The sequence below is a fragment of the Opisthocomus hoazin genome, chromosome 21, assembly GCF_030867145.1.
Source record: "Opisthocomus hoazin isolate bOpiHoa1 chromosome 21, bOpiHoa1.hap1, whole genome shotgun sequence".
Taxonomy (NCBI): Eukaryota; Metazoa; Chordata; class Aves; order Opisthocomiformes; family Opisthocomidae; genus Opisthocomus; species Opisthocomus hoazin.
Genome location: NC_134434.1, coordinates 3,395,766 through 3,406,643, shown reverse-complemented (window position 1 = coordinate 3,406,643; position 10,878 = coordinate 3,395,766). Strand labels below are relative to the sequence as shown.

At 68.5% G+C, this 10,878-nt stretch overlaps 1 protein-coding gene across 1 annotated transcript; it reads right to left on the bottom strand.

Moving 5' to 3' along the window:
- Positions 1 to 3,269: 3,269 nt before the first annotated feature.
- On the bottom strand, positions 3,270 to 6,954 carry UBALD2 (UBA like domain containing 2). Its single transcript, XM_075440771.1, has 3 exons — positions 6,682 to 6,954; positions 5,987 to 6,049; positions 3,270 to 4,386 (listed from the first exon to the last, which is right to left on the bottom strand). The coding sequence occupies exons 1-3, from the start codon at positions 6,799 to 6,801 to the stop codon at positions 4,066 to 4,068; spliced, it is 504 nt and encodes a 167-aa protein (XP_075296886.1). The 5' UTR covers positions 6,802 to 6,954; the 3' UTR covers positions 3,270 to 4,065.
- Positions 6,955 to 10,878: the final 3,924 nt, after the last annotated feature.

Below are 10,878 nucleotides of genomic sequence, written 5' to 3'. Positions count from 1 at the left end.
ACAGGGCAGGAGCAGGCAGCGGCGCAGTCAGCGTGCCGCGTCTGCAGCACGGACACCGGCGCGCAGGTGGGGAAGCTGCTCCTGCGCTGCGAGAAGCTGGAGGAGCAGATGGACTCCCTCCTGTCGCGGCAGGCGGTGGTCAAGGTGGTGAGGCAGGTGCCAGCAAGGAGCCAGGTAGGGAGATGCCGGCGTGGGGGGCTTGGGAGGGGGCTGCCGGGACCCCCCTGGCTGGTGGTGCGTGGCTGTGATGTGGGGGAGCCCCTCGCTGCCCCCCACGCCGCCGCGTTCAAGTCAGCAGCACAGGAGGAAATGAAAGCCTCGGCGCCAAGGTGTGCTGCTGCCGCCCATAGCCCGTGCCCACCGGCCAGGTAACCCGGGGCTGTCCCCGCGGGGCAGCCAGCCCCGCCTCGCACGGCACTGCCTTGCCATCTTTCTCCCCGCAGCAGCACCAGGCGCTGCTGAAGCACAGCCAGGGCAGTGTCGCGCAGCTGCAGGCGGACATGGAGAAGCTCAGCTGCGTCGTGGGGAACCTCCTGGACGAGCACTGCCAGCAGCAGAAAGACGTGGAGGTGGGTGGCTGAGAGCCCCGCGGGGCCAGAGCGTCCTCCAGGCAGCCCCCAGGCTGGGGACCCCAAGGGATTTGTCCCCCTGCCAAGCTGCTCGCAGCCCTGCAGAGGTTGCAGATGCCTCTCCCGGAGGTTTGGGAGGGGGGTCGGGAGGCAGGAGGTGCGGGGCTGGCAGGGAGGCAGCTGCCCCACTGCCGCAGCATCATGGGGTGCTTTCTGCCTTGGAAGGCTCTGTTCCAGTCCCTGGAGAGGCTGCAGAACGACAAAGCCGACAAGGAGGACCTGGTCCAGCGAATCGATGCGGTAGGGCCTCCAGGAGCCCGGCGCCAGCCAAGGGGGTCCCGGGCAGGGTGACAAACGCCCCTCGTCCCTTGGGGGCTCGGTGGTAGACCGGCCGGGGGGAGGGAGGATTTCCAGAGCGACCAGCCGCGGGTCCCTGGCCAGCTCCCTCTGCCCATCGCACCTCCATGCTTTCCCCAACGCGCTCCTGCCTTTCCCCGTTGCTAGAAGGCAGACAAAGCCGCGGTGGCCGGCAAAGTCAGTCTCGGGCAGTTCGAGGCCAACATGGAGCGGCTGAATGAGGCGATGCGGGAGATGCTGAGCCGGGTGACGGTGGCGGAGCAGGGCTGGCAGCAGGCCCAGAGAGAGCTGCTGGAGAGGACGGACGCCAAGGTGAGGGGTGGCTGCGTCGGGGCTTGGCAGCAGCCCTCCGAGGGTCCCCCTCCCAGACGTCCCCCCCGGGGCCGGCGACGTCCCACGGCGGGGCAGCTGGCTGAGGTGTGCACCCGTCCGCAGCTGGACCGCCGGGAGCTGGGGCTTGTCCAGCAGCAGCTGGAGGAGTGGTGGCAGAGCATCCAGGAGAAGCTGAAGAAGGCGGCTCCAGCACCGGAGGCCAACGGCGCGGCTGGGCTTCGCAAGTGAGTGCCACGGGGCCGGCGACGGCTTCGGGGACAGCCCGTGCCCCACTCCCTCTGGCTCCCCCGGCCGGTGCCCGCCTGGGCACAGTCACCGGCGCTCAGCCCAGCGCCCAGCACCCTGCTGCTGCCCGCGAGCTGCCGGCCTGCGTGCGGGCAGGGCTGCGTCTCCCTCCCAAAGCTCATCCCCTGCCCTTTGCCCCCCCAGGCAGCTGGGCCACTTCCACTGCTTGTCCTGTGACCGGCCCCGCAACGTGCCCGTGCCCGGCCCGTGAGTAGCCCCCAGCCCCGTGGGGGGAGAGATGGGTGCTGGCGGTGCCCCGCTGCGCCGGGCACAGGGGTTTGGGGCTCTGCCTGCGGGCTGGGACCCCTCCGCAGCCCTGTGCGGCAGCAGGGGGACAGGGACCCCTCCGCGGGTCTCGGGGTGCTGCCCCGAGCCGGGGCGGCTCGTTGGTCCCCCGTCACCCACGCCTGGCTCCTGCCCTCCCCAGGCACACGGTGGCCCTCCCGGCCCTGCCGCCGCTGCTCCCGCACCTCCCCGCATGCCCCCGCACCAAGCCGAAGCCGAAGCAGCAGCCGAAGCCGCAGCCCGGTCACAGGTAGGGGACACGGGGCGAGAGCAGCTCCGGCACAGCTGGAGGGGCGGGGGTCTCCCGCAGCGGGCGGAGGGGAGCCGGGAGGGGGGCACCCCGCCGGAGAACAGCCCCGGCCCCCTCCCCGGCCGCGGGGGAAGGGAGCGCGGGGTGCTGCGGGGCCGGGCGCTGAGCACCGCCGTGCCCCGTCCCGCAGGGAGTGGGCGGCCGAGTGCGGGTTCCCCGGCGCGGCGCAGAGCTTCGAGGCCCGGTCCAGCCTCCCCCACCCGCCGCACCGCTGCCCGCGTCTCCAGCCCCTCGTGCCCAGCACCTCGCTGCTGGTCCAGCGCCTCACCCTGCACCCCAGAAAGGTAGGGACGGCAAAGGGGGGGCCGCGGTGGGGGCTGGCAGGGGGCTGCTGAGCCCCGGGGGGGCCGCGCCTCCGTTTCCCCAGGGCGAGCTGGCCGCGGGAGCCTTGCCTGGGGGGCTGCCTTCGGCGCCGCGGCTCAGCCAGCCCGCTCTCTGCTCCCCAGCCCGACGTCCAGAAGCCGCAGGGCCGGCCCGGCCGCATCTCCCGGGGCTGGCGGGACGGGCAGCTGCTGACCCCTGCCCCTCCCCCCTCGACCCCGCCGCCGCCCCCCAGCAGCTCGCACCGGGCGGCACCGGCGGGGACGGCGGCTGCTGAGGAAGAGGCTCCGTGATGCTCCCGGGGAGCGCCGTTAAACCGGGAACAGCCCTTCCGCCGGGGCTGCGGGGCTGCTTTCGCCCAGCGCCGTCCTGCCACGCGGGGGGGGGGGGGGGGGGCCCTGGGGGTGTCACAGCTGAGGACGTGGGGCCCCTCTCGGGTGAGCGGGAGGGGGGAGAACCCCAGAGGCTGCCGAGGGGGGACCCAGGCATCTGGGGAGCACCCCCTTCCCATCCCCCCCCACCCCCCTCCCCTCCCCGTGTCCCCGGACGCTGCCCCCCCCGAAATCCTGCTCTCCTGCTGGATCTTCTCCCCAAAGCAGGGCAGGGCAGAGCCCAAACCTCCCCCGTTTGCTGCTGCTGGAACCCCGCTGCGCCCTAGAAACAACCCGCCCGCCCCCCCCTTGGCTGCTGGCGGCTCCTGGGGGGCCCTGTGCCCACTGCTGATGCTGCGGCATGGGGGGGCTCGCCCCCGTTCTCGGTGCCCTGCCAGGGACCCCCTCCCAGCACAGAGAAAGGGCAGGGACAGCTGCTGGTAAAAAAGTGGTTTCTTGTTGGGGTTTTTTTAATTCTTTTTAAATTAATAAAAAACCTTCTACCTGCTTTCCTTGGGTTCGTTTCCTTTTTCTTGGTTGTTCAAGCAAGATTGGTTTGGTAACTGTGAAACCCCCCCGCACCCCCCTCCCCGGGGAAGGGCCACGAACAGCGGTCAGAGGGACGGGGCAGGCATCACCTTGCTAAATCCCGGCCGCCAGTGCTGCTTGGCCCCGGGCCTGGAGGGGTGCGGGGGGAGGGAGGGAGGCCGGGGTGCGGGGGGTCTGTGCAGGAAGCCGGGCTGCGTTTCGGAAGGCAGAGGAGAGGCGCGCTTTGCTCTGGGCGCTGCAAGAAGCACCCGGGAAATGCAGAGCCGGGGGGGCCCCAGCGGCTCCGTGCCCCGGGGGGCCGTGATCCGGGGCCTCCATTCATTCAGTTTTTGTTATTCCCCCCCTTCCCTCTCCCCTCCTCCTGCAGCGATGCTGGTGGGGCTGTAGGGAAACACCCCCCATCCTGCTCCTTCTGTCTGGATTTATATACATTAGATATATTTATATATTATAGTCATATATTAAAAAAAAAAAATGGGGGGAGAAAAGACCGGGTAGCAACTCTTCCAGAGATTGTTGTGGGCCGGTGCCTCCCTGGCAGCCTGTCTCCCCCCCTCCCCCCTCCTAAAAATAATAATAAAACCTAGAAAATTATTCCAGTGCGTTTTTGGGGGAGCCCCCACTCCCAACGCCCTGGTGCAGACCCCCCCCCCCTCCCCAGTTCCCCCCCTCCACCCACCCAGTCTTATCTCTGGCCGTCCATGGTGGCCACGGCTTTCTGTGGTGGGGCGGCAGGTGGCGGGGTGGGGGGCCAGGCGGGCTGCGGGGGGTGCAGGTGGTGGTGGAGGCCGTGGGCGGTGGGCGAGGAGGGGGGCAGCCAGGCAGGCTGGTGGCTGGGGGGCGAGGAGGCCCAGAAGGGGCTGAAGCTCCCCGGCGGGGAGCAGGCCATGGAGGCGATGGGGCTGTTGCTGCTCTGCAGGCTCTCGGAGGTCCGCAGCTTGGAGAACATGGCCAGGGCGTCCGGGAAGTTGGGCGGCGTGGCCGGCGTGTTGCTGGGGGTGCACATCTGCGGGGGAGAGGAGAGGGTGGGCATCAGATCAGCTAAGGATGCTTTTGGGGTCTCAACCCACCTGCAGGACTCGGCCCCATCACCAAGGGTCCCGACTACATCCTGCCCCGGGACCCCCAGCCCCAGGGGATGCTCAGAGCCCAGCTCTGGCTGGCACAGGGGTCCCCAGCACTGCTGTAAAGCCCCTGAGGGGCTGGGGGGCTCCCCTAAAGGTGCAGGGACTGCACGGGGAGGGTCTCCAGCCCGGTCTGGGAAGGACGTTTTGAACCATCCGGGCTGCTCAGAGCACCGGGGGGCAGCAGGTCTGGGGAGGGCGATGGTGCTCTGATGGGGGGCTGCTGCAACGGGGTCCCGCACAACAGGTGGCGAGGGTGTTGGGGTCCCACAGGACCCCCCCTTCACCCAGCTCCCCGTCCTCCCCTCCCCTTCTGTGCAGATGGCAAAATTCAGCACCCAGCCCGGGATGGATCTGGCCCTTTCCAGAGCCCGTCTTGGCGGCAGAGAAAAATCCGGGGCGGGGGGCAGATCCGGGGCTCGGGGGCTGGCGGTGCCTGGGGCCCCGATTCAGCATAGCGCTTGCTTCCCTCTGAGTATGGGGGCTGCTAAAGCCCCCCAAAGGGGGTGTGCAGGGGGAGGGGGGGGTTCAGCCCAGCGATGCAAACTAGGGTGGGCACCTGCCCTGAGGCCCTTGCCCTCTTTTTTAATGCCCTGAGGGGGGTCGCTGGCAGAGAGCGGTTCGCTGCCACGGGCTGCTATGGACACATGAGGCGGCGGGGGGGTCAGAAATAGGGGCACTTTGTCCAGCCAGGCTGCCGGGGGAGAACAGTCTTGGGGGGGCACTTCCCCCACGCCCCCTCGCTGGGCCCGTTGGGCAAATCTCAGCGTGGCTGCACGGGGAAGGGGCACCCGTATGGGGTGCACGCGGAAGGGTTTCAGTGGGAACGAGCCAGCAAAATTACTTTCTTCAGGAGAGAGCAGTTGCTGGCCGGGCCGGCCGGCGATTTCCTGACGGCAGGAGAAAAGGGGGGAGAGAAAACCCCCAAACAATCGGCTTAGCCCAGCTCTGCTCCTTCCCCCGCGCGCGGCACTGCTCAGTTCCCTCAACAAGGGGGGGAAAAAAAAAACCGAACCCACGCCAAAAACACAACAAAAGCCACCCGGAGGGGAACGGCTTCCTCCCCTCGGCCCGGGGGACGTGCCCTCGGCCAAGGTCAAGCGGTGTTTGGGGAAAGGGGGGGACAGCCGCGGCCCTGTGTGTCCCCCCCCCTGGCCCGGGGAACCCAACTTCCAGCACGACGCTTGCAGAGACAAACTATTTCCTGGCAGACATTTTAGCTCGTGTTTACATTCGCCGGCTGCGTGTTCCTCCGGGCGCAGAGCAATATGGCTGGCAGGGGAGCTGACAGCTCCACGTCCCGGGGGGGGCTGCAGGCCCCTCGGGGTGAGGGGGGGGCCTGGGGGGGCCCTGAGCTGGGTGGTGTTTGCAGGTGGGGGGGGGGGGGAGGGGGTTGAGGGCAGCTGGGAGCTGGTGGGGTGGGTTTAAAGGTGGTTTTGGGGATGGGGGGGGTGGGGATGGGGGGGTGCAGGTCCCACTTACCATCTGGGGGGGGTGGTGGCTGCTGGGAATGTTGGTCTCCTGGAAGAAGGCGCTCAGGGCCGTCTGTGGGGACAAGCCATCAGCCCCAGCCCACTCGAGACAAAGGGGGAAGGAAAACACGGCCCCCCTCCCCCCCCCGCCCCCCCCCCCGCTCACACCCACCCCCGTGGGACCACCCCGGGGGCATCCACAGGCGCCTCCCCCCACCCCCCCCCTTCGTCAGGCCTAAGGCAGGGGGAGCCTGGCGCTGCCCTTCCCCCGACCCACTCGGGACCGTGTGTGTGTCCCCCCCCCCCCCCGTGCAGGAGCTCCCCACACGGGGGGGTGCAGCCCACCCCCCTTGTATACAGGGGATTCCCCTCGCCCCCCCCCCCCGGCGGGCCCAGCCGCGGTCCCCCCGCCCCCAGCTCGGTAAGGGGGGGCGGGGGGTCGCTCTCCCGGCGTCGGGGCCCGGGCCGCAGCTCGGGTTACGGCCCGGGTATAAATAGACCCGGCGGAGCTCGGAGCCGGTTCCCCCCCCCCGCGGCGTGGGTGCTGGGGTGGGGGGGCCCGGCGGCCCGGCCAGGCGTGTCTGCGGGCCGCGGCCGGCCCGGCCTTCCCCCCTCCGCCCCGCGGCTCTGCGGGCAGGGGGGCGGCGGGGGCTCACGGTTTGGTGGGGGGGACACACGACCCACGGGGACGGAGCCGGCCCGTACCTCGAACTGCCAGTGGGCCGCCTGCAGCAGCTGCTTGGCCTGGTCGGCGGCGCACCCGGCCGCCAGCACGAACTGGTTGATCATCACCTGGTGCCGCAGCTCCTCCATGTTCACCGACATGGCGGGGGCGGCCCTGCCTGCCCGGAGCGCGCCCGCCGCCCCGCGCCGCGCCGACACCGGGGGGCGGCGGAGGGGGGGGGGGGGAAGCACCGGGAGGGGGGTGGGCGGGGGGCACGGGGAGGCCCCGCGCCCTGATTGGCCGCCGCCGCGCCGCCCGCCCCAACGGGCGTTCGGTTCGAATCTTCCAGCTGCCCCCGGCGCCGCGCCCCGCCCCGCCGCCTGCCCATTGGTCGAGGCTTGTGTTTTGGCTGCGGGCGGCGTCGCTATTGGTGGTCGGGACACGGGGAGGGCGGGGCGGCCGGTGATTGGGTGCGTGGCGAGGTTTTCTTTGGGGTTGTTTTTTTTTTTTTCGGAAGGCGTTGGTGACGTCACGTTCATTGAGGAGGTTCATTGAGAGGCGCGGGGGGTTCCGGCGCGCTGCGGGCAGCGCGGGGCTGGGGGGGCCGCTCCCGGCGGCGGCTCCCCCCTTAACCCCCCCCCCCCTCCCCGCTTGGCTCCCCCCAGCAGGGCTTTCCCTGCTGCCCCTCCCCCTCCGTGGGAACCCAGCTGCCCCCGGGGCAGGGACCGCAGCCTGAGGCCGGGGCGCGGGGCGGGGGGGGGGGGACGCGGCCTGGCTTCACCCGCATCCCCCTCCCCTAGGGCGGCCCCGGGGCTGAGGCAGAGCTCCGGGCTTTGGCGGGGGGGGGGTGGGTAATAGGATGTTTAAAATCCTGGTGACTCCGAGCGTCAGGGCAAGCTGCCGCCTGCGTGTCCCCCTCCGGGTCTGGGGACCTGCACGCCTGGAAGCGTTAATTAAAAAAGGAAAAGCAGCGTTTGAAACCCGAACGAATAAACCGAGGGCTTTGCAAATGGATGGTGCGAAGACAGGCTGAGCTGAACAGAGCCGTTGGGGGTTCGGAGGCGGTGGTGGTGGCGAGCTGGCCAAGGGAGAGGGACTCAAGAGGCAGAGGGACAGAGACTTCGGAAGCGGTGTCTGCGGCCGGTTACCCCCAGCAGCTGGTGTGTGAGGGCCCGCGGGGGAATTCTGCGAAGTCCCGATGGTCCTGGGGCAGCGGGGGTCCGGCAAGAGGCAGCACGTGGGGCTCCCCCTGCCCAGCTCGGACGCCCCGTGCAGCGGAGAAGCGGTGCCAGTGCGTGGTTTCCCTGGGCCGGGTGTCACCTTGGGGATCCCACTCAGCGGGGTGCAGCAGCGGGTATGGAGGCTCCCGCTTGCCCGGCTGTGGTTTTGGCAGCTTCATCCTCCTGGGGCAAATCCAGCCCTGGGGCGGTGGGTGTGCGACAGGAACGATTCCAGGAGAAGCCAGGACCCCAAAACTGCGTGGGACCTCCCGCTTGCCAGAAACGCCCGCTGATGTGCCCAGCACAGCTTGTAGCCGAGTTAGCAAAGCTGTGAGCCGCCAGCCTGGGGTAGTGCCTGCCTGTAAAACCCGTGGAAACGCCTCTTGTGAGCCCTCAGGCAGGCAATGGGCGGCTGAGGCCATAATAAACCACAGCATTTGTGGCATTTGGAAGAGCGGGCAGGACCTTTGGTCCTCCGTGATGAAACTCTGTGCCTAGCCCGGCTGCGGAGCCCCAAGGCTGCTGCAAACACCTCGGCTTTTCCCACCGCAGCAACCGACTGGTGGAAAATCCCCTTTTTCGGGGTAGGAGTTGCAGCGAGGGCAGCATTTGCCGTCGAATCTCCCTGGCCTGATCCTGCCCCAGATGCCATCAGGCACACTGCCCTGCCACCCTGCTGGGACCCGCGGGGGGGGGGCTGGGGTCACACCCCCCAGGCTCTCAGCACCCTGCTCCACCTTCAGTCAGGAGCTGCTCCAGGAACCAGACTGGGAGGGGAGTAAAGATGTGGCAGACCTCGTTAGGGCTCAGCACCCGCTAACGAAGGGCCAGCCCCTCCTCAGCCGTGGCCACCCCGCAGGGCTGAGGCAGCTGCTCTGTTCGGCTGGGCAGAGCTGGGGGCAGAGCCAGCCCACGGTGGGTTCTTGGGCCTTGCGGTGGGTGCCAGTGGCTGCTGGAGGAACTGGGAGTGGACTGGGCATACTGGGTATACAGCGAAACGCTTGCGTCCATGGGAGAGCCGCTCTCCTGTTTAACCTTGGAGCAAACTGCTGCACCCTCCCGTGCCTCAGTTTCCCTCTTGGCACAAGGAGGCAGGAGCGGGGTCCCCTTTCCCTGCCAAACGCATGCACCAGATCCCACGGCGGGACAGCACGAGCGCTTCAGACTCGCATCTTGCCCAGCAGTAGGTGCATTTTTGGGTTAAACACTGCTTTTTCTCTGTGCATTGGATTCCTCCTCCCCGTGGCCCTGCCGGCTCAGCCCCGCTGGGGTTTGTCCTGGCTTTACGTGTGCTGGGGTCCAGCGCGGCTGCGGCTGGGCAGGCTTGGGAGGGAACCTGCCCTCGAAGCCGTATCGTCACCCAGCTCCTGCCTGCGCTCCCGCGCTCCACTGCGGCACTGTCCTACAAAATCCTCTGCTGCAGTGATTGCTGGAAAAAAAAAAAAAAAAGCCCCACAAGCCATGCATGCACACAGCAGCTCTGCGTGTAATGACTGCTGGGTTATGGATCGGCACGGGGATAACTTTGAATTATTATCTGCACTAAAACCCTGCAGTCTGTTGTGTGCCGGTGATGAAATGTGCTGGCTCCCTCTCCCAGGCTCGCGTTTCTCGCTGTCGTCGCTGGCAGGGGAGCGGGGCTGCCCTGGCAGCTCGGCGGTGCTGGGCTGCGTGAGGTTATTAAATGATCCATCTGCAGAACAGGGTCCCCAAAATGTGTGTTGGGGTGAGCAGCGATCAGCCCCTGGGGTCTCGGGGCTCCCGGACGGGCTCCAGCACCGAGAGCCGGAGCCGGCTGTCGGCATCGACGTCGCCCTCGGCCCCTCTTCGGCCAGTGCTCCTGCTGGCACCCAGCCTGGCTGTGACATCCAGCGGTGCGGACGTGCTGTCACTGCCGGGGCTGCGGGTCCCGGTGTGACGGCGGCGGGCTGACAAACAGCCGACGGAGCTGCTCCTGGGCTCGCCGTGGTGGTGGCTCCTCTTTGGCTCGGCCTTTCTCAGCCGCGCTTGGGGCTGCGAGGGCAGAAAGCAAGCGGGGAGGGAGATGGCTGTGTCCCTCTGCGGGGAGGGTGTGAGGGGGGGAGCCCAGGGGATGGCTTTTGCTCGTCACCGCCGAGTAGCCGAGGACATCGGGGCGGCCGATCCGCCTCTCCGCACATCTCCGGTTGGATATTTATAGCCCTCGTGTTATCAACTCGAATCAAAATCATGTGATGCTCCACTGCCTTGCGCTGCAGGACTAATAAATCACCAGGGCTGGGAAGCGAGCGGTCAAAGGGTGCGTCCTCCACCTCCACCTCCAAGGGGAAAGCGCGGAAGTGCCCAGTGCTTCCCAGTAGCTTAATGCTGGGGAAGTAAGGGAGTGTGGGGGTGCGCTGGGGTGCACCGGAGCGGACAGCCAGCCAGCTCCCTGCCTCCAGAGGCTGCGCCCGGCAAATGCAGCTGCTCCTGGTGCGGAGCAGGGCTGGGAAGGCAGGATGGAGAAGATGGAGGTGTGCGCTGGGGGGGGGGGTTTAACCTGTCCCCCCCGCCCCAGCGCTGTGCAGCTCTGGGGTGCTGCCGGAGGGGCTCAGCCCCTGTGCCAAGGGCTGCTCCGTCTCCTTCCCCCCGCGCCAGGCAACCCGTTGGGAAAAGCGGGGTGGGGGGCTTGGCCTTCTCCCAGGGGACACCACAGCACCTGGCGGGGGGGGTACAGGGGCAGAGGGGCTGTGCTCTGAGCCAGCCTGGGGGGCCCAAGCTGTCCCTGGGGGTCCCTTGGGGCTGCTCAGTGTCACCCAGCTGGTGGGGCTGGGGGGCGAGGGTGGGAGGAGGGTGATGCTGGGTGGGCAGGGGTCACTGGGGTGTGTGACGGGGGGGGGGGGGGGCAGATGAATGGTCCGGGGGACAGGTGATGGCAAAGGAGACTGGCGGGCGGTACTGGAGGTGTCACCCAGGTGCCGGGTGACACCAGGGGTGGCAGGGGGGTGGCACTGGGGGGACGCTTGTGCCACGGGGGGAGGGAGGAGGCAAGCGGCACCT

Coding starts and splice junctions, on each gene's coding strand:
- UBALD2 (XM_075440771.1), bottom strand. CDS start 6,801: ATGTCGGTGAACATGGAGGAGCTGCGGCACCAGGTGATGATCAACCAG. Junction 6,050..6,681: donor CGGCCCACTGGCAGTTCGAG/GTACGGGCCGGC, acceptor TTGTCCCCACAG/ACGGCCCTGAGCGCCTTCTT. Junction 4,387..5,986: donor GCCACCACCCCCCCCAGATG/GTAAGTGGGACC, acceptor TCTCCCCCGCAG/ATGTGCACCCCCAGCAACAC.